The sequence below is a fragment of the Boleophthalmus pectinirostris genome, unplaced genomic scaffold, assembly GCF_026225935.1.
Source record: "Boleophthalmus pectinirostris isolate CB_2022bp ecotype Guang Dong unplaced genomic scaffold, ASM2622593v1 HiC_scaffold_12, whole genome shotgun sequence".
NCBI lineage: Eukaryota > Metazoa > Chordata > Actinopteri > Gobiiformes > Gobiidae > Boleophthalmus > Boleophthalmus pectinirostris.
In genome coordinates this window covers 9,653,406-9,677,145 of record NW_026571018.1, presented here as the reverse complement: position 1 = coordinate 9,677,145, position 23,740 = coordinate 9,653,406, and the positions used below count along the sequence as shown (strand labels likewise).

Genomic DNA, 23,740 nt, shown 5'->3' with positions numbered 1-23,740 from the left:
TCTCAGTCCTGGTCTCAATCATGGGCTGGTCCTGGTCTTGTCCCGGTCTGATCCCGGTCTCAGTCCTGGTCTCAATCATGGGCTCGTCCTGGTCTTGTCCCGGTCTTGTCCCGGTCTGATCCCGGTCTCAGTCCTGGTCTCAGTCCCAATCTGGTCCCGGTCTGATTCTGGTCTGGTCCTGGTCTGGTCGCAGACCTGTTTTAGTCCTGGTTCAGTCCGGCATCGCAGTTTAAGTCACGAAAACGGGAAATGGCCGTGATCCATTTTTCCATTATTTATTTAAACACAAAAATGGAAAACTGAAAAAATGAATCATAATCAGTTTTTCCATTTTGGTTTTGAAGACAAATAATGAAAAAAAAACAACAACAACAAATGAATGAATGAATGATACACGGGTCAAGGCGCACTTAAAATCCTTTATTTTTCTCAAAAATCGACAGTGCGCCTTATAATCCTGTGCACCCTATGTATTAATCCTGGTTGTGTTTACAGACCTCGAACAGATTTTATGTGGTACACTGCGCTGAAATCTGTCAAAATGTTTTAGTACGACTTTGGTAAACTACGAAGCCAGGCTAGTTGATGGATCACTCGAGCATTATAGTTATTGTAGTCAAGAACCTTGCGGAGTAAGATCAAGCGAGCAGTTTTTTTAGCGCTTATAGTTTATGCAAATGAGCCATGTGGTTTTAAGTTTGGTTTCTGTAAAACGTAAACAAATGTGCACACAGCTGCATTAAACACTTTATTACTCAATGTATATTTGAGTCGTCCTCATAAGAAATAAAAAAACAAACTTAAATTATCCACCCACATTCACATTCATAATCCACATTCATCAAGACAGGGAGGCAACGCCAGGCGAATTACACCACAATCTACCAATGGATCATGGAGGCCTGGGCTAAGGATCAATCTCAAGTGTCGTCCGTTTGTTTTGCTTAATGCGCCTTATAATCCGGTGCAACTTATTTATGAAAATAGATGAGATAATTCAACATTAGGGTCCAGTCAAGCGATAATGGAGGGAAAAAGCAAATTTTTTATATTCAAATGTCTCTTATTCAGAAACTAGAGGGACTATTGAAATAAGTAAAGTATCAGAATGTAGGAAAGAGTTAACACTCCAACAGGGTCAAGTTAAACCTGTGATATTCTTTCAAGTTGTTGCCAAAATTTTAAAAATCTCATGTCTGTAACAGAGGGAATGAAATATGCAGCACTTTTTGGGTAATAAATCCAAACAGTGATAACTAGCGGTTCTCACTTACATATCCTTAACAAACTGGTTTGAATATTTGCTTCATATAGTTTTCTACCATATGGTACAAGATTAGGTTGAAAAACCTCTTACTTTTTGAGTAATGAGATTTTTTATTAATAAAGGTCATGGTAACGGAGGGAAAAGTAACGGAGGGAAAATTGTGCAAGTAGAAGGTGCAGGATTTTGCATAATTTGTCAGCCTTTTTCTTCTGAATACTTTAATATTACTTCAGAATGAAAGGAAACTATTTCTATAAATATGTCAGTCCTTCCAAGCTAATTTTTATCATTTTAAATACATTTCTTTTTGAAAAATCATATACCTTCATCAACAGTTCAAAGATCGAATAACACAAGATATGATGAAATACATCCATTTATTTATTTGCAGGTCTTTGAAATTTGGGAAATAATTTTTGTTCCATGTTTCATACATGGTCTGTTTAAAACATATGTAACTTTAGAACCAAAAATGGTACAGAAAAAGGTAAACAGTTTCATAAACTAGAGTACATATGTATCTGTTGAATACATTTTTATATCAGATGCATTAACTTGAACTTTTGGCCTTGCTCTTTACTTCTGCTTGACCGGGCCCATTAATGATATTGCGCCTTATAATTCAGTGCACCTTATAGTAAAAATAAATAAAAATTGTGAAGCCAAAATTGTAGAATAGATTGCACTACGTTGTTATTATTTATTACAAATTATGCCCAAATCTCATCTTGTCTCGTTCTCGTTGTGTGTCTTGTTCCATCCCTATTTATCATGTGTACAATTTGTTTGCAACAGTGTGGATATTTTTGTTATTTTTATGTAACACAGTAAGATTTAAGCTGTCCAATCCAATCCACTTTATTTATATATCACATTTTAAAATAAACACGACCATTTCCAAAGTGCAGCACAGACAAATAAGAAGTAAATCATAAAAAAAGCTATAAACTAAAACTATTCAGAAAAGGTTCATTTTTTTTTCTGTGAATGGGACTTTTTTAGTATCAATACCTGCGAAAAATTTGTTGGAAAATGCGTCAGTACTAGTTTCTGTCTTGATTAGTGTCTGCTTTTTTTATATGTTTTGACAACTTTAATATGTAGAGCTGCAAAAACATAAAAGAAGGCGTGCTTTTCAAGGTATTTGTGAGTAATAAAAATACCTGCACGTGAATAAAGGCAGAGTTCAGTCGTGTCATAAATAACATTGTTTAGATAAGATATGGGGATTTCACTTTCACACCGGTTTGACCTGAATGCCTTATCGCTCGAATCAAATGAAACTATTGTACTAATAATTAACATGGGACAGCTGTAAAGATTGGGGGAATGCAAAATTACAGTAAAGCATAAATGGTCATAAAAATAAAGTTAAAATCAAAAGTAAAATCTTAGGTCAATGCATAGGTTTCAGAGTGATGAAAATTGCAATTAAAGGAGATATGGGTCCGGTCAAGTGGTAACAGAGGGAAACAGGGGCAGATTTTTTACATTCAAATGTCGCTTATTCAGAAACTAGAGGGACTATTGAAATAAGTAAAGTATCAGAATGTAGGAAAGAGTTAACACTCCAACAGGGTAAAGTTAAACCTGTGATATTCTTTCAAGTTGTTGCCAAAATTTTAAAAATCTCATGTCTGTAACAGAGGGAATGAAATATGCAGCACTTTTTGGGTAATAAATCCAAACAGTGATAACTAGCGGTTCTCACTTACATATCCTTAACAAACTGGTTTGAATATTTGCTTCATATAGTTTTCTACCATATGGTACAAGATTAGGTTGAAAAACCTCTTACTTTTTGAGTAATGAGATTTTTTAATAAGAAAGGTCATGGTAACGGAGGGAAAATTGTGCAAGCAAGTAGAAGGTGCATGATTTTGCATAATTTGTCATCTTTTTTCTTCCAAATACTTTAATATTACTTCAAAAATGAAAGGTAACTATAATATAAATATATGTCAGTCCTTCCAAGCAAATTTTTATCATTTTAAGTTTTTTTTTTTTTTTAAAAATCATGTACCTTCATCAACAGTTCAAAGATGGAATAACACAAGATATGATGAAATACATCCATTTATTTACATGATTTGCAGGTAAACAGTTTCATAAACTAGAGTACATATGTATCTGTTGAATACATTTTTATATCAGATGCATTAACTTGAATTTTTGGCCTTGCTGTTTACTTCTGCTTGACCGGGCCCATTTCCAACCACTATGTCACCATCTACACGATTTCAACAGTTATAGAGACAAAATGACATAACTTTTCTTATTGTAACTAATTAATAGGGCTTAAAATTAGCACAAAAACTGAACTGAAACTCAACCTTGAATATGGATTTCTGGGTGAATGTCTTGTGCTTGTCGCCATATAAATACGTAAGTTTAATATTATACTGTGAAAAAATTCAAAGCAAAGCGGCGACATCTCCACAGTGGCATTGTTTAATCCATCCATTTGTTTTTTTCTTCCTCAGAAACTGGCCGTGCTGAAGGATGGGTTCAGACTGGACTCTGGTTCTCAGCAGGAGCTCTGGGGCAGCTCTCCTTCTCTCTCCAACTCTGAGATGTCCATCAACCGCCTCTTCTCAGACGCTGGATCACAGACGGACACTCCGGTCGAGGTCAGGGCTGCTTCCACCGTTTTAGCCAGAAAATCACTGTGAATTACCAGAGATGTAACTTTAACCAAATCTCTCTGTACGATATTTTTATGATATTTATTGTGATAGTTTGTGGAGGCAAAAACAAAACTGTGAATACTACTACTACTGCTACTTTTTTTTCCTCTTAAAATGCCTTGACAAGACTTAAACCAGAGAACTAAGATTAGCTGTAGTCTGCACTGAAATGGAGCAAAGGATCATGGTCTATGTAGTTCCCTCTGTCATTTTTTTTAGCTATTGCTGCACCATAACTCTTAATTTGAGCAGAGACTTTTAATTTGATATATTGTGATAGTCCACGATATTATTGAGAAACTTTTGACAATACGGTATCACAGTATTTCAATTATTGTTAAATCCCTATTAATTACAGCACCACTCACCCTCTTATACAGTGTTATGTTCATTTTTTCTTACCACTTTCTACATTTTAGATACATACAAAAGATATGAAATATATAAAGAAGAATGGAATTATGTAGTAAACAAAAAACGTACTTGCATAATTTGAAAAATAAGAGAAAAAAAAGTTAAAAAAGGACAAAACTTTTTTTTTATGGTTTAAAAAAAGGAAAAAAATAACTACTAAATATTTTTCCGACAAAGCAAAGGGTGGCTACTTTATGTATGTATTTATTTATATAAAAAGTCTTATTTTCATTTTTTTTCCCTTCGCTACAAATTCAATACTTCTTACTTCATATATTTGATGTCTTCTGTATGTATATAAAATGTAAAAAAAAAATACTGAACATATAGAAAAAGACATTGAGAGGGTGTGGGTGTATATGGCGATAACAGTATTGTTTTGAAGATTTGATACATATTTTTTGACATAAGTATTTCATTTATACATGCCTTGATTTACCTGTCAAACGTGTCAAACTCTGCCTTTTAGTTTTTTTTTTTTTACCTTGTGCGGTATATTTCCCATAAAAAGAAGTGTTTTTGAAAGTATCTTCTGTGTGTGTCCAGGTCATGTCCAGCAACAACAAACTGGCAGAAAAAGTTCGTCTGAGTCTGAAATATGAAGAGGCCAAGAGAAGGTACTACAAATAGTACTACTACTACTGCTATGACTACTACTACTACTACTACTACTACTACTACTACTACTACTACTACTACTACTACTACTACTACTACTACTACTACTACTACTACTACTACTACAGGAAACACTACAACTACTACTACTACTTCAACAAACACTACTACTACTACTACGACTAATACTACTACCACTACTGCTACTACAACTGCAACAACTACTACTATTACCAAAACTGCTACTACTACAGCTATGACAACGACTACAACTACTACTTCTACTACTACAACAAACACTACTACTACTACTACCACTGCTACTGCCACTGTTACTGCAACTAGTACAACTTCAACTACTACTACTACTACTACTACTACTACTACTACTACTACTACTACTACTACTACTACTACTACTACTACTACTACTAATACTACAACAAACACTACAACTACTTGCTACCACTACAGTTACGCTTTTTTTTTTTTTTTAATGTTGCTTCCTCATTGAAAACATATTTGGAGTTTTGATTGTTGGTTTTTCAGAAAACCAGAAATATTTAGGCTGAGTTTTGGAAATTCCTCTGCTCCATCTTGTGATAATAAGTGCTCCACTTCACTGTTTTTAAACTCCATACATTTTCACTAGAATCATTTGGATCATTTCAGATCTGGAATTCCAATTTCTACTGAACTAAAGGTAAAAGGAGCTGTTAACTTGAAAACTAAAGAGACTGATAATAAAGAGTTACTCAAATGTATGAATGAAACAAAACAAAACTCCAGGTCTGTTTTTGAGGAGGTAACAACATTATAACATGATTTAAAGCTCATAAGAATCTTTTTTGTGTAATATAGGACCTTTAATATTTTTGTTAAGTACATGGGGAAAGCAAAAAGTCCCCACAAACTGCTGATCTCTGTAGTTTTCACCAGTATCTCCTGTATCGTTCTGTAGGATTGCGAATATCGAAGTGCAGATTGCGAAGCTGGACAGTGAGGCGTGGCCCGGCCTGTTGGACCCGGAGCGAGATCGTCTTATTCTGATCAACGAGAAAGAAGAACTGCTGAAGGAGCTCCAGTTCGTGAGACCGAGAGCGAGACTGGAGCCCAATGACGCAGAGAAACTGGAGACGCAGAAGAAATGTCTGGAGAGGGACCTGCAGGCGGCGAGGGACAGCCAGAGCAAGGCCCTGACGGAGAGGTGAGACAGACCTGATGGGAGTACAGTAAGACCTAGGCTGTGTCCAAATGTCTACACTATTACTTACGCAATATCTAGGGGCCACACCATTTTTAGGGATTTCCGAATATCCAATTGGTGAAAAAGTAGTGCACTCAAAATTTACCACAGTGTACCTTGAAAAGTGGTGGGCATAATAGACCACAACGTTTTGCGAGAGTCTGCATAACAACGGCGTACAGCGACAAATGACACTGTTGATCCGTGCTTCTGAATAAAACACACTTAAATAAACCGTTATGGTGTAAAGGTGCCACACAACCTTAGACTTACTTAGACTTAGACAAACTTTACCGATCGTTCGTGGAAACCGTCTGACCTCGCAACATTAGGATTCGTTCGCTTGATGGTAGCCGGATACTTTTTTTATTTAACCAATTGCTGCTATTTGGTCGTGACGTATGTAATGCGCCGCTAACGGGGATAACTGGTATATTAAGCTTTTCCCATAGGAAGAAGGGCAATAACGTCTTTCCCCTTGATAAAATTCACCAAACATTCTCTTTGTTCCGGCTTTAAATCCTCGATCTCAGGAACTGTTGACAACACAGAATATATGGCTCTTCGCTGATTGGCTGGTGCCCGAACTTGCACTTGCAGTGTTTTTGCGAACCGTCTATTGTATTCCCATTCGTGACCTAGTCGTTGGAAAGAAATTAAATTAAAGGGAGGGACTAAATGGCACCAGCCTGGCTAGTCAAATAAGGCATAATTATATAATTGTACAAGTAACAATAAAATATAGAAATAAAGTAATAAAAATATATATCAGCTATAAAGAAGAAGTCGTAAGAAAAACAGTGCAAAGATGACATGATCATTGACAGGACACTGGGTTGGATATCTGTTGCGTAAGGGTGAGTTGTTGTACAGTTTTCCCATTAGAATAAAAAAGTAGCAACTAGGGATGGGCATTTGATGAAATTTTCTTGATCGATCGTTGGAAGAATTAATGATCGATTATCGATTAATCATTAACGTTTTTATTTTAAAATGATCATCATTATTATTACTACCTGCACTACTAACCTGCATAAATAAATTCAACTTTACAACATATAAACCGTAACCACTCTAGAGCCACATCAATCCGTTTGACATTATAATGTGTTTAATTCAGTTTTGCACAACTCTCACAGAAACAAAACTTAAAACTGCATCGCTAATTTGCATAAATTAAGCGAAGATAAAAATACAGCTCTTGTGTCGCTGATGCGGTCAATTTCTGTCGGATTAAAAGACATGACTCAGTGGAATACAGGTTAGTGTGACCAGATTTGCGTTTGTCAAAACCAGGACACCGTACGGGGGGAGGGAGGTGGGGACTCGTCATCGACATTGAGCGACTCTCACCTGGCAAAGTTTTTTCCCACTGGACACCGAAACATATGTTCTGCTTTATACACTGTGTACATGGACTCACACTTGTCCTGACCGGAACAGAAAGCGTTTAATTTCTTGTACATATCATCGTTAAATACACATTTGCGCTTCGGCACGTTGCAGACTGACCGACTGTTTGTGTCTCGCTCCTTCTGAGTGCAGAGAGACACATGTACTGACCCCTGTTTGGTCACACTACGCACAGCAACCTACATTCGGTTTGTTGATTAAAATGAACGTAATCGATGAAATTCTTAATGATCAATTATTGATTAATCGACTAATCATGCCCATCCCTAGTAGCAACAATAAATACTGACCCCAAAAATACTTGTTAATTGACTGTTGTGAGCTTTAATATTGTTACTTATTGAAGTGATTCTATCCAAATGATTCTAGTGAAGGTGTATGGAGTTTAAAAACACAGGGGAGCACGTGACATCACAAGGTGGAACAGAGTGTTTTGTGTTTGAGAGAAGAACTCGGCCTAAATGTGCAGGGTTTGTGCGTTAAACGTGTGAATGAAACAAAACACAACTCCAGGTTTGTTTGTGACGAGGAAACATAACAGATCAGAAATATGAGCTCTTTAAAATTACAGCCTGAAAATTGTTAGTTTCTTCCACCCAAACACTGAGTAAATCTTTTGGTTGTAGTCGTGACAAACCCGGGGGCAGTTAATTTGACATTTTGAGTCGGTGAATACGCATCTGTGTGTCTTTGTGAGAGAACAATCCTGCACTTGTTCCGACGCACTGAAGGAAATGTCTTTGTGGAGAGACGGGACGGAGGGTTTGAGTTTCACGGCCGCAGACAAAGTGAGCTCAGGTAAGGACGGAACAAGTGCGCGCTCTGTTTTAGAACGGAGGGAAAGGGGGAAGACGAGACAGGGAGAGAGAGAGAGAGGGGAGGAAGAAGAGAAGGAGAGGAGAGAGAAAGAGGAGTAGAGGAGAGACAGAGGAGAGGGCGAGTGGAGAGAACAAGAGGAGGGAGAAAGATTAGAGAGAGGGAAGGGCGGAGAGAGATGCAGGGAGATGAGAAGGAGAGGGGGGACAGAGGGAGAGAGAGAGGTGAGGAGGAGAGAAAGGAAGAGAGAGGTTGGTGGAGAGAGGAGAGAGAGGAAGAAGGGGAGTACGAGAGAGACAGAGGAGAGGGAGAGTGGAGAGAGAGCAGAGAGAGGGAAGGGCGGAGAGAGATGTAAGGAGATGAGAAGTAGAGGATGGAGAGAGAGGTGGGGAGGAAAGAGCGAGAAAGAGGTGGGAAGAAGACAGAGAGAGAGAGAGAGAAAGGAAGGAGATAAGAGAGGGAAGGGCAGAGACATGCAGGGAGACGCAATGAGAGGGAGGAGTGAAGGAGAGGGGAGAGAGAGAGAGGAAGAAGCGAAGGAGAGATATAGGGAGATGAGAAGGAGAGAGAGAAAGCGAGGGAGAAGCGAAGGAGAGGAGAGAGTGAGAGGAAGATGAGAAGGAGAGGGGGAGAGTTGAGTGGAGAGAAGAGGAGGGAGAAAGAAATTAGAGAGATTAAAGGGTATAGAGAGAAAGATACAGGGAGATGAGAAGGAGAGAGAAAGACAGAGGAAGAAAAGTAGAGAGAGACAGAGGGAGAAGCGAAGGAAAGGAGAGAGAAAAAAAGCAGAAGTATAGAGAGAGATACAGGTAGGTGGGAAGGAGAGAGACAGGGGAGAAAGAAAGGAAAAGAGCGAGACAGTGAGAAGAGAAGGAGAGAGATGGATACAGGGAGATGAGCAGGAGCGGAGGGAGAGAGAGGTGGGGAGGAGAGAGACAGGAAGATGAGAAGGAGAGGAGAGAGACCTAGGAAGAGAAGGAGGGATAAACAGAGGAAGGAGAAAAGAAGAGAGGGAGAGTTGAGAGAAAGGGAGGAGGGAGAGAGAGAGTTGGGGAGGAAAGAGAAGAGATGCAGGCAGAAGAGAAGGTGAGAGTGGAGAGGGAAGTGCAGAGAGAGAGAAGAAAGAAGAAGCACGGGAGAGTGGAGTGGAGAGGAGGAGATAGAGATTAGAGAGATTGAAGAGTAGAGAGACATACAGGGAGATGAGAAGGAGCAAGAGAAAGACAGAGGAAGAAGAGTAGAGAGAGAGGGACAGAGGGAGAAGTGAAGGAAAGGAGAGAGGAAAAAAAGGAGAAGTATAGAGAGAGATACAGGGAGATGGGAAGGAGAGAGAGAGACACAGGTGGGGAGGAGGGCGACAGGAAGATGAGGAGGAGAAGGAGAGAAAAAGACAGACAGGAGAAGAGAGAGACAGTGGGAGACCAAACCAGACCAAGTTACAGGTCGGATCTGTGGAGAGGCGACCCCAGTCACAGTTAGAATGTTGTTTTTCTAGGTAATTTTGAGCTATAAAACCACCTGTAATTGAATAAATGTAACATAGAGTTGTTTAATGCCATTCTGCGATTTTATATCGAGTTTTATTTAATTTTATCGCAGTTCCAAGTCATGTAAATCCACTCACCTGTAGTAAAATCTCTCTTTTTCTTCATTTTTTCCCCGATTTTGAGCGTAAACTGATCCTCACTTCCGCTCCGTCAGACTCTGGGTTTGCGTGGAGCAGCTGTTCACGTTGAAAACATGACACTGGGACTATGATTTCGCACAAAGCCCCAGCGTACTTCACACAGAGTATTACTAACACTCTCATTCAATACAGCAGGCTCTTTTTCAGCTGCATAATGGACTCGAGAGGAGGTAGTAGCGCATTCTTGCCCCAATTTTCAAAGGCTTTTATTGTTTTTTTTATTTGAAGCTCAGTCGCGGCTTTGCGCAGTTTGAATTTTGCTGGTTTATTTAAAGGTCCTGTGCTCAATTTTTCCATCTATAAGCAAAATTTCTCTTGCCCCAGTACACATTTATTGTATCTGTCACCTGCTTGTTTCAGGATATGTCATTGCTCTGCCTGGAATGTTCCACAGTATGACTTTAAACAGCTCTACCTTACTTTTATTCAGTTACAGGTGGTTTTATAGCTCAAAATATCTAGAAAATAGATCTAACCTGTTACTCGGTCTGGTTTGGTCTCTATGAAGACAGAAATGTTTAATGCGACTCTGTGAAACATTCCAGGCAAAACGATAACATCCCTCCACCAGAAAAGTTACACAATGCACCTTAAACTTTACATTTATTGACGATTGTAACTGTTTCTCTTCCTGCAGGTTGCGTCTTCACTGTAAGAGGAACAAACTGGTCCGCGAGCTGGAGGAGATGGTTCGACTGGCCTCTTCTCTGCACTCTCAGCTCAAAAGGTGACTCCATCCAACAATTCAGTTCAATTTCTATTCAGACATGATCTGGTTTATAGTAACAGGGTTCTCACAGTCATGGAAATCCTGGAAAAGTTATGGAGTTTGTAAATTCAAAGAAAGTTTTAGAAAAGTCATGGAGTTTTAGTGTCTTTTTCACACAACTACAGCGTTCTATTAAGTTCTCATTAGGCTGTTATGATGATTTCCAAACATATGCACCTTTTTTTGTTTAAAAGAGACGACAATAAATGCACTGACAATATTTTGAATGTTTAAAAACTATAATACCAAACCATAAGGTGAGTGGAAAGAGTTAACATTTCATATTTAGTCCTAAAAGTCTGATCAATTCTATACATGTAGGTGCTGTAAAGTCATGGAAAATTCACTTTAGGTTAAATTTTGTCAGTGAAAAAGAGTGGGAACCCTGTAGTAAGCACTGTTGGGCAAGTTACTTTGAAACTGTAATGCGTTATTTATTACCTATTACTGTCATTTCAAAGTAATTCGTTACATTACAATATTACTGCATTTAAAATGTAAGGCATTACATTACTATTGCATTACTTTAAGTTACTCTCACCAAAATAACTTTTGCGCTGTATATGGACTGAACCAGGACTAAACCAGGTCTAAACCAGGACTAAACCAGAGCTGAACCAGGACTAAACCAGAACTGAACTAGGACTAAAACAGGACTCACTGTAGGGACGGGCTCGAAGGTGACGCAGGAGAAAGGAGCGGCTCTGCTCCACACCTCACGGAGGTAAGAGCGGCTGTCACCCGATCGCTCTTTATGGACACCCTGCTGTTCGGGCTCGCGGCCCTGATTTCAGCAACTATTTGCAGGTACCCGAGCCGGTGCAAGAGTCTGTTACAGCGCGTAACTTCTACCTTCCTTCAGCGTGTCCAGAAGTCCAACTTTTTGTGTGATGGTTTGCATCTTCTTCTGCCTTTTGGGTGCGAGCGCAGGAGCCTTTGTCGGTGCAGAACGTTTCGTCGACGTTGTGGGTTTCGTCGGGGAGAAAACTTGCAACCGTACAGCACTTCAGAATCACACTGCTAGAGATTGAACATGTATTTAAATTTGGCAGCTGAACACATTCTGTACTGTACTGTACAGGAGACAGGAGTCCCTTGGCCAGTCAGGACGCAGCGGGAGGAACGCAATACGCATTCATACAATGTAAAAAAAAACAGGGCATGCAAAATTGCACAAAAAATAAATAAATAAAAATCTGCGAGACAGCGAAAAGTGAACTGCGATACAGGGAGGGACGAGTGTAAACCAGGTCTAAACCAGAACTGACCCAGGTCTAAACCAGGTCTAAACAGCGTGGAGTTCTTTGTCAGTCCTTTCGCCCGCGGTTACCTGAAGGTCTATGAGGGCGCATCTCCGGCGTTTCACCGCTGCTGATATCGAGGTGATTTTAGCGAATTTGTATGAAGAAAAACCCACCACTTCAATCCAGGTTAAAAAACACTGTAACGCGCGTTACTCACATTTGTACCGAGTAAAATATTACTATTTTTTCCCCTGTAATGCCTTACATTACTGCGTTACAGCAAAAAGTAATGCATTACTGTAATTCGTTACTTTTATAACGCGTTACTCCCAACACTGGTAGTAAGTAAGCATATAAAAAATAAGAATAATAAAAATGTAAATATACAATGCATGTTAAAATGTATACAGACAAGCCAATGTCTCCACAGCTCAGAGGTGAATCTGACAGAGCTCCACACAGGACACACTAAAGCTTGAAGGATTTGCTTGTTCTAATTCATGGCTCTACACATAAATGATTAAATACAATATCTAACTGTGACAACATTAAAAAGAACAAATTTTTTATTCAATTCTGAATTTCATCAACAAACCAGAGCTTTACTAGCCAGGCTGGTGTCACCCTAGTGCCGCCGCTCAATTTCATTTCTCTCAAGCGATCAGGTCAGGAATCAAAATACACTAGACGGTCGCAAAAACCCTAGAAGCGTGAGTCTGGGCACCAGCCTGTCAGCGAAGAGCCATATATTCTGTGTTGACAGCGATTCCTGAGATCGAGGATTTAAAGCCGGAACAAAGAGAATGTTTGGTGAATTTTATCAAGGGGAAAGACGTTATTGCTCTTCTTCCTACTGGATTTGGGAAAAGCTTAATATACCAGTTAGCCCCGTTAACTGTGCATTACATATATCATGACCAAATAGTAGCAACTGGTTAAATAAAAAAAAGTAACCGCCTACTCCTGAGCAAATGAATTCTAATGCTGTAAGGTTAGACAGTTTCCATGAAGTGAAACCGGCTGATGAATGAGGCTAGAGCTTTACGGCAATTGGACAAAACACTTATTCACAGCATAAGATAAGATGAGATAAGATAACCCTTTATTGTCTCCCATGGGAGAAATTTGTCTTGGGACACGGGATCACATGATTTATCACAAAGACAGAACAACACAACAACAAAAGCACCACACAAACATCCACCAAAGAACAGAAATAAATAAAAGACCGAGTATGACCACGAGTGACACACCAACAGGACCTTTAAGTCACTCTTTACAGGAAAGAACTTCACAATCTTGTATTTTATTAATAATTCCCACACTCTCTAAGCCTATGTGCAGTTTTGATTTCACATTTCGCATGCACATATGCTTAAAGGTTCTGTATCACACAAAACTGACTCTTGTGAGCTTTTAGTCATGTTATAATGTTGTTACCTCCTCAAAAACAGACCTAGAGTTGATGAATGAAACAAAACAAAACAGAATAACATATAACATTGGGAAATAGCGTAATATGAACCGTTTAAGATTTGCACAAAGCCTCTCAAAATGTGAAATAATAATTGCGTTCAGTTTAATCATTTAACCTTTTAACATCTGAGTCATAGCTGGTTTTGGAGTCGCTGGAGACACTTTTTAAAAACATCCTCCTTAAATTCTTAAAGTTGAGATAAGATGATGTAACACTCAGGCAAGATTTGAGAATGTGTTGGTTCAGTACACTTCTTTGCTCTGTTGAAAACGGAAGTGACAAAGAAAAATAGACAAAAAGAGGCTTAATTTTGGTGTTGACAAAATCCTCTTTTTGAGAAAGGATCTACTTTAATTGAAGCTTATAAATATATTTTATTAGCTTTGAATCAGGTGAGTAAATTGACACAACAAAAGAAGATACAGAGTTGTGCAAACCAGTGCTGTCATGATAAAAACATTTCAAATTCAAATAAATAATAAGAAGAAAATGGTTGAATTTAAAGCAAACAAAGCAAAAATAAAAAGTTCAGCACAAACAGTTGAATTATTATGTTACTATTATTTATTTCTTTTTTTTGTTATTATTATTGTTTTATTTTATTTTTTTGTCTATTTTTATCTTTTTTTTTTAAAGCTGCACTTTGTAACTTTTTCGTTGAGGGTCCATCACCTGCTTGTTTCTATGGAGATGTCATTGCTCTGGCTGAAATGTTCCATAGTATGACATTAAACAGCTCTACTTTACATTTATTCAATTACAGGTGGTTTTAGAGCTTAAAAATGCTTAGAAAAACAGGTTTTCTGATTGAAAGCGGGGTCGCCTCTCCACAGATCTGACCTATAACTTGGTCTGGTTTGGTCTCGATGAAGATAGAAAGGTTTAATGCCATACTGTGAAACATTCCAGACAAAGCAATAACAGAAAAGCATTTGACGGATCCTCCACCAGAAAAGTTACATAGTGCACCTTTAGATGTCAACTCAAAGTAATAGTAATTTCTTGAATATTACCATGTGGTCTTGTATTTGCTCTGATTGAGATAAAGATCCTTCTTAAACTTCCTGTCAGTCCAGTATCAGTACCTGCTACACTGAATATATATAAATTTCAATACTTCAGGTTTGTATTAGTATCTGAGTTTTCATTTTAACCCTAATAACCATTGTGCAAAATAAAAACAGAAAGGGTCATTCAGGTTATACGTTTTGTGTGGTGTTGGCACAGTAAAGAAGTGGAAGTTGAAGCCTCTTAACCTCAGCTGGTTTTATTCTTAAGGGTGCATTGTGTAGCTTTTCTGCTGGAGGGTCAAATGCTTTTCTCCATGGAGATGTTCTTGCTTGGTCTGGAATGTTTCACAGTATCGTATTAATTAATTATTAATCACTGCATTTATATAGCGCCTTTCAAGACACCCAGAGCACTTTACACTTCATTGTTCATTCACTCCATGTTCGCCAGTGGTAAACTACTATTGTAGCCACAGGGACAGACTGACAGAAGCGAGGCTGCCAATCTGTGCCATCGACCACCAACGCTCACACACACATAACTTTCTTACTAGGCAATGTGGATGAAGTGCTTGCCTAAGGACACAATAACAGTTTTTGCTACTGTGGGGCACCTGATGTTCAGTGGTCTCGACCTTGCTTAGCTTCTGAGATCTGACAAGATCAGGCTTTGACAAGCTGGTATATCCATTAAACCTTTTTATCCTGATGGAGACCAAACCAGACCAAGTTACAGGTCAAATCTGTGAAGAGGCAACCCTGCTCACAGTCAGAATGTGTGCTTTTCTAGGTATTTTTGAGCTATAAAACCCCTTGTAACTGAATAAATGTAAAGTAGAGTTGTTTAATGTCATACTGTGGAACATTCCAGGCAGAGCAATGACATATTCATAGAAACAAGCAGGACTGCCAACAAAAAGTTACACGGTGACCTTTAAGATGTAGTAACCCAAAATGAGGAGCTCATTCTGCTTTCTTATAAGGTTACTTTTACATCACAAGATTAATTGATCCATTGTTTTTTGACATTGTTGATTTTCATTGACATAACTTGCCATTCTCTCTCTCCCCACAGTCTCTCGGCCAGCACGCTCCTGCTCGTCCGGCAGCAGTCGCGGCTCTCTCACTTCGTCGCGTGGATCTCTCGCCACCACCTCCAGCCTGGGCTCCACCTCCTCCCTCAGCTACACCGACCTCTACCTGGACCAGCCGGAACTACAGGACCCAGACTTCCAAAACAAGCTGGACGTGCTGCTCCAGGACGGCGGCCAGGCGGGCTACAGACCCTCCAGCTCCATCACGACCATCCACGAGCACGAGGTGGTCACGAATTGCACGGGGCGGGAGAACGAAGAAAAATCCAGGGATAAGACTGAAATTCCTGGTTTGAACCGTATACAAAAACTTTCCGAAACGCCGAAATCCATGAGCTCGCTTTCTCCACGCTCTTCGCTGTCGTCCCTGTCCCCTCCGTGCTCGCCCCTGGTCACGGAGGCGGCGTTCCTGTCCGGAGAAGCGTTCCCAGGTCAGGCGGAGGGGGCGGGGCTAGACCTGGAGCTGCACAGTCGGCTGCAGGAGCTGGAGATGAGTTTAGAGACGGAGAAGAGGAGAGAGGAGCAAATGAGAGGGGCCTCGGAAGACAGGAAGGAGCCTGGAGGAGCTCTGCACGAAGATGGCAAAGGTAATGGAGGGATCACACTGTATCAGGGGTGAAGGACGGTGTTAATACATGCAGCATGAATTTCGGACTTCCGGTCATTGCGCAATGCATACTGGGAAGGATTTTCTGAAAAAGTGAGCATTAAACCGCCATGTTTGTTTTCCCAGTGGGATCCGTTTATTGACCAAGTTTAGTTATGGGATTCGGACATCGTAATTGTGTGGTTGTTGGATGTCCTAACAGTGAAAAACTGCTTAGAGAAATGGGCTTTTGAAAGTTTGCGAACTCCATAAATGCAAAAGGGAATCAGATGTGTGTGACTGCAAACCTCCTGTTCAAACTGTTTCCCTTCCCAACGGAATTGAAGAATAGTGAAAGTCGAAAGCAATGAGCAGTATTGACACAGGAAGGACGAAAAAGGAAAGCTTTGGCTGCCTAAGAAATCATCCTGAGTTTGCAGGGAACATTTTGCATGTGGAGCGCCATCAAAGCAAAATCCCGATCCCTCGCTCAACCTTGGTTACGAATTTAACAAGTCAATGCCAAGGAACAACTTCCACTGTAAAACGACCAAGACGTGATGTTGCTGTAAAGTCAGTCGAACAAGAAAGTGCAAGCTCAGTCTGTTTGTCTTCTGTACCTCTCGCTTAACAAACGGGATCCCACTTTGATGGCGCTCCACAGACAAAATGTTCATTGCAAACTCGGGATGATTTCTTAGGCAGCCAAAGTTTTATTTTTTGTCCTTCCTGTGGATCAATACTGCCCATCGCCTTCGCCTTTCACTATTTTTCAATTCCGTTGGGAAGGGAAACAGTTGAACGGAGGTTTGCAGTCACACACATCTGATTCCTTTTTTGCAGTTATGGAGTTTGCAAACTTCCGAAGCCCATTTCTCAAGCAGTTTTCCCCTGTTAGGACATCCAACAACCACATAATTACGATGTCCAAATACAATAAGTAAAATATGACAATATTAGCACCAGAAACAAAAGCGATATGGTTCAAAAGACTTGAAAAGATCGGCTTTGACAATAGACACATCCCACTGGGAAACCAAACTTGACGGTTTGATGCTCACTTTTTTGGAGAGTCCTTCCCAGTATGCATTGCGCAGTGACTGGATGTCTGAAATTCATGATGCATGTATTAATACAGTTGGGTGGCAATAAAATTAAAATTTAAATGGTCAAAATGCAAAATTATGTTGTAATACAGTTCAGTGAGTTCTTGCGTTTAGTCACTAATTGAAAATACCAGGCTCAACATTTGTGATTTTTACCTTTTGGATATTGTAAGGCAAAGTAAAATTTCGTCAATAGGTAAATCTGGCCCATCCTAGAATCTGAAAACCAACAATTAAAATGTTGATTTTAATCATTCTAAATCTAAATCGAAGTCTATTCAGATCCACAAGGGAAATTATTTGGACACAGTAGCTCACACATCACAGTATCTTATAATAACAAAGAGTAAAAACGCAAAGGACTGGTGCAAATAAGGCTTAAGTATAGATGTATATGTACAAAAGAAAAAAAAAAAAAAGAAAAATAGAGAAACAGAGATGAGTTTGGAGACAGAGGGATGGGAAAATATTAACAAAAACGTATATGTAGATTTGTATCATCCAGATAACCATACTCAGATTACGTTTTTGTAATCTGATTAGAAAATATCAAGTTAATATCAAGATAGTTTACATTTACTTGAATTAAGAACATATTATCTTGATTTGAGAAGATGTAATTTTTAGCTATTTACCAATGGAACAAAACATTTTTTCAGGTGAAAAATTTAGGTTTTTCCTGTTGAATTAAGAAAAGAAGATGTCTAAATCCAAGTCATTTTTCTAATCTTGTTTTGTAGTGTAGTACTGTGCATTGAGTACTTTATGTATTCATATCAGGGGTTGGATGATACAGATGTCTCCATAAGCAGCAGAGCGTCCTTTCTATAGACGGATTATTTGTTTGGCAACACAGCGGATGTGCGTGCAGCCTGAGTGCTGAAAGCTCCTCTGCTAAATGAACATTAGTGAGTCGGATACCTCTTAATGACCCGTATGCGTTAAATGCAGTCGAGTGTTTAAATAATAAGAAGAAATGTCTCAAACTTCAGTAGCTGGACATCCACTCACACCTGATTGACACGACTGACCCTGCGCCCCAAGAGAGCCTGAACTCTGCTGAAATCCTTTGACACTGACATGATACAGACAGGATAGTGACTCTTTCTGCAGGAGACATGAGCAGTGCAAAGAGACGTAGTCTGATAATTCCTCTATTGTGAGTTTGCATGTTCTCCCTGTGTCTGGGTGGGTTTGCTCTGGGCACCCGAGTTTCCTACCCTGATTCATCAATCTGACCTCGCAGTGTTGGAATTTTTTCAGTCGACAGTTGGCGGGTTCTTTATTTATTTAACCAGTCGCTGCTATTTGGTTGTCACGTATGTAATGCGCCGGTAACGGGGCTAACTGGTATATTAAGCTTTTCCTAAATCCTGTAGGAAGAAGGGCAATAATGTCTTTCCCCTTGATAAAATTCACCAAACATTCTCTTTGTTCTGGCTTTAAATCTTCAATCTCAGGAATCGTTGCCAACACTGAATATATTGCTCTTCGCTGATTGGCTGGTGCCCAAACTCGCTCTTCTGGGGTTTTTGCGAACCATTTAGTGTATTCTGATTCCTCACCTAGTTGCTGGAGAGAAATGAAATTGAGCGGAGGCACTAGGTGGCGCCAGCCTGGCTACTAGTTTCCCTCATCAACCCAAAACATGCACCATAGGTTAAGACAAGGCAAGGCAATTTGTTTGTACAGCACAGTTCATACACAAAGTAATTTAAAGTGCTTTAATGAATAAGAAAGACGTTAAAATCGTAATCATCATAAAATTTAGATTAAATGAGAAGAGAGCGGTCATTTGCAGCTAAACAGAATAGTTTTGAGTCCCAATTTATTCATTTGTTCATTTGTTTCTGAAGATAAAATCAAAAATAAGAAAAGGAAAAAACAACTATTTTCTTCATTATTTGTCTCCAAAACCAAAATGAAAAAAACAGATAACAGCCGTTTCCCATTTCTATAACTTAAACTGCGATGCCGGACTTTTGCACCACATACGGACTGGACCAGAACTAAATCAGGACTAAAACAAGACTAAACCAGGACTAAACCTTTTTCTTTCCTGGTTTGGTCCCGGTCTCAGTCCCGGTCTCAGTCCCGGTCTCAGTCCCGGTGTCAGTCCCGGTCTCAGTCCTGGTCTCAGTCCTGGACACAAAATTGAAAATTGAAAGAACGAATCATTATCTGTTTTTTTCATTTTGGTTTTGGAGACAAATAATGAAGAAAATAGTTGTTTTTCATTTTCTTATTTTTGGTTTTATTTTGAAAAACGAATGAACGAATGATACACGGATTCAGACTGTTCCAGGTTTTAGCTGCAGAAAACTGAAACGCTGACTCCCCATTTTTATTCCTCCAGCTGAAGTACCTGCTACTGCTCCTGACAGGTTTAACCCAGAAACACTGAAGGATGGGTCAAATGTAGAGGACAAATTTCCCTATGGGGACAGCTAAGATGCTCTTAACCTTACAATCGGAATACACAACATGCCTAACAATAGGCGAGTTTTCATTGTTTTTGGAATTATTTTGGTCGGCGGCAAGAAACACTAAGTCAATATGATGGACGGAGCGAGAAAGCACGTAAAGGGTATTGATCCCGGTTATTTATCCACTCTAACGGCAGAAGAACCAAGACCATTTGACCAGAAATTGGTCATAAGCATCGACGAACGCCAAATCACCCTTTTCAACCCCTACAAAGCCTGGACCAAACCAAATTTCTGGTCAGAATCACCAACTACCTGGCTAAATATTCACTTCGGCGATATCCACAATGACTTGGTGGAAACTCCTGGGCCATTCACAGCAGAAAAGATGAAAACCTCCAAGAGTCTCGATGTGTTGTTAAACTTGTTGGAGTCCACGGTTTGTTAGGATCTTCTACGTTTGCTCTGTGAATGTTTGAAAGTCGTTTAATTCACCGTTAGCGGTTCTTTTCACTCAGAATACGAAAAAGACATTTTCCTTCTTCCGTGCTTCTATTTGTGCATCCGATAATGCAGCAGGAATTTACCATTATCGGGGATAAATACACAAGGTTGCGCACTGTGTTTGACCGCTATCGTGTTTCTTGCCTCCGACCAAAATATTTCCCAGCATGCAACGCGGGCTTTTAATAACAATGACGTCAGCTGAAACTCGCCTATAGAGTTGCTGGTTCATAAGACAATGGAATATTTTATTGTGTTTTATCTACCTAATTTGAGAAAGAAAAAAAAAACAAAAAAAAAACACTATAAAACATATTACTCAAATTGGAAATAAAGTTATGGTGTCAACTTTTATAAAGATTCTAGGTAAATTTAATGGAGTTGACCATTGCCCGCCTCGTCTTATAATGAATGTCAGTGTTAATTTCTATCTGGTGAATCATCTTTTACAACCCGCACAGTTGATGAGCCTTAATTTTAGCCTCTGGTCTCTTGATCTCAAAGCAATCTGCTTTTCCGCTGTAAATGTGACTTACAGTTATTACAGTTAGTGGGTCAAGTAATAAAATGTGATATAAAAATCTTTATCAGTTTTCTTCACTGTTGACTGGAAGCTACATCACGATGCGTTTTAGTTAATTACTCATGCAGAAAAGGGCTCAAGTCAGCTTTTAGACTCTGTATAGTACTAAAACTAGTATTTATACTGGATAATCATTTGAGCAGTTATCAATATTTTAAAAAGTCTCAATCACAGGACAGAAATTAACCTTTCCTCAATAGCTTTAGGATGATCTTGGAACACACAAATATAAGACCACATGGTTTCTATTTACGTACACACATACATTTATAATTATGCCTTATTTGACAACAGTCTCTTGCTATTTTTGCTATTTTTTAGAATGTATTATTACCGTTTATATATATATCTATTTCTCTTTCTTCTTGTTTTTGTAGTTTATTGTGATGTGTGAGCTACTGTGTCCAAGTCATTTCCCTTCTGGATCAATACATTTTGTCCAAGTCTAAGGCGACGTTCAGACTGCAGCATGAACTGACCCAAATCTCATTTTTTTCGTCCCTGTGCGACCTGTATCTGACCTTTTAATGACAGTCTGAATGACACAGATCTGATTTTTTTCAAGTGTGACCCAGGCCACTTGGATATGTGCTCCTAAAACCGATACATATCCGATCTTTTGACATGCGACTTCAGTCAGAACGGTCAGGTCGCGTTCATCCCACCTACACGTCAGGCTCGGAGACAAGCAGACTTAAGACTCAAACGAAGTGGCCGTGGACGTGTAACCTGTCCATTTTATGAAGAACTGGACTGTATTTTGTCAAGGCTACTTCCATAAACACTGAGCACGTTCACTCCGTGCACATGCGGGACACTTTTTGGGTGTTTAAAGTTCACACTGGAGATCACATGCAAGTCACATTTAATTGGAAATGTGAACGACCTCGCAAAAAAATCAGATTTCACAAAAAAATCCAATGCAGTCTGAACGTATCCTAAGTCAAAGTAAAAATACAAATAACAATCTCAGTAGCAGCGGCCTCCACTGTCTGGCATTTTTCTTTTGTAAAGGTAGTTCACTAGAGGAAAAAGGTAGGAGAACCCTGGCCTATAATTATAAATTTAAGACGACGACAACGACAACAACAACAGAAAAAAAACATTAAAAATAAAAAACAAAACAACAATAATAGCAAAAATAAAATAATAATAACATCATTCAAATGTATGTGCTAAATCCTTAAAAGTGCATTATGTAGCTTTTCTGATGGAGGGTCCTGTCAAATGCTGTTACTGCTTTGTCTGGAATATTTCACAGTATGGCTTTAAATCTTGATCGTCATGGAGATCAAACCAGACCAAGTTACAGGTCAGATCTAAGGAGAGGCGACCCCGCTCACAGTCAGAATTCCTGTTTTTCTAGGTATTTTTGAGCTATAAAACCACTTGTAATTGAATAAATGTAAAGTAGAGCTGTTTAAAGTCATATTGTGGAACATTCCAGGCAGAGCAATGACGTATCCATAGAAACAAGCAGGTGACGGACCCCCAACCAAAAAGTTACATATTGCACCTTTAAAGAAAATAATAAAAATAGACAAAAAATAAAATGGAACAATAATCATAACAACAAAAGAAAGTAATAATAACATAATAATTCAAGTGTTTGTGCTGATTTTTTTTGTTTTGTTTTGTTTTCAGACACCGCTGCGCTGAGAGGAGGGCAGAAGAAGAGCGGAGTGACCTCGGCCGTGTCTGACGAATCTGTGGCCGGAGACAGTGGAGTCTATGAACCCGCCGATCGCAGGTCAGGACCAAACACAGCTCTTATTGACACTTTGCAGCTCAGGTCGTCGACGTTCCCTGTGGGCACTGCTCTGTCTGAGGCTTTGATAGACTTAAATCTGAGGTTTATTTACACACAGTCTGACCGTAGAACTGACTTAGATGATTTGTGCGGTTAAAATGTGTAACTTGCGCTGTGTAATTTTCTGACTGGAGGTCCTTCACCTGCTTATTTCTAACGAGATGTCATTGCTCTGCCTGGAACGTTCCACAGTATGACTTTAAACAGCTCTACCTTACAGTTTTTCAATTACAAGTGGTTTTATAGCTCAAAAAACACCTAGAAAAACATACATCTGACCTGTAACTTGGTCTTGGTTTGGTCTTCATGAAGATAGAAAGATTTATTAATGCCATACTGTGAAACATTTCAGACAAGGCAATAACATCTCCACAGAGTCCTACGTAGAGTCCCGGTCTTGTCCTGGAACAATGGTAGACCAGGTTGAGAGTGACTTCAGTGTATTTATTACAGAAAACCCATCAGCGAAGGTTTAGTCCTGGTTTAGTCCTGGTTTAGAGCTGGTTCAGTGCTGGTTCAGTGCTGGTTTAGACCTGGTTAGACCTGGTTTAGGCCTGGTCCATTTCTGGTTTAGACCTGGTTCAGTCCTGGTTTAGACCTGGTCCATTCCTGGTTTAGACCTGGTCCATTCCTGGTGTAGTCCTGGTTCAGTCCTGGTTTAGTCCTGGTTTAGACCTGGTCCATTCCTGGTGTAGTCCTGTTTTATTCCTGGTTTTATTCCTGGTTTTATTCCTGGTTTAGTCCTGGTTTAGACCTGGTTTAGACCTGGTTTAGACCTGGTTTAGACCTGGTTTAGACCTGGTTCAGTCCTGGTTTAGACCTGGTCCATTCCTGGTTAAGGCCTGGTGGCATGTATATATTTATAGTCCGCTAATGACACCGCTTAGGTTTAGTCCTGGTTTAGACCTGGTCCATTCCTGGTTTAGACTTGGTTTTATTCCTGTTTTTTTTCCTGGTTTAGTCCTGGTTTAGTCCTGGTTTAG

General features: G+C 39.4%; 1 protein-coding gene across 1 annotated transcript in view; it reads left to right on the top strand.

Moving 5' to 3' along the window:
- Positions 1 to 23,740, top strand: part of wwc1 (WW and C2 domain containing 1) — a 95,431-nt gene that overhangs the window by 50,421 nt on the left and 21,270 nt on the right. The window contains exons 7-13 of the mRNA XM_055148409.1: positions 3,751 to 3,897; positions 4,915 to 4,985; positions 5,948 to 6,193; positions 10,786 to 10,875; positions 12,889 to 12,902; positions 15,736 to 16,329; positions 22,592 to 22,697. Of these exons, the coding sequence (XP_055004384.1) occupies positions 3,751 to 3,897; positions 4,915 to 4,985; positions 5,948 to 6,193; positions 10,786 to 10,875; positions 12,889 to 12,902; positions 15,736 to 16,329; positions 22,592 to 22,697 (1,268 nt within the window). The remainder of the gene's footprint in view (positions 1 to 3,750; positions 3,898 to 4,914; positions 4,986 to 5,947; positions 6,194 to 10,785; positions 10,876 to 12,888; positions 12,903 to 15,735; positions 16,330 to 22,591; positions 22,698 to 23,740) is intronic.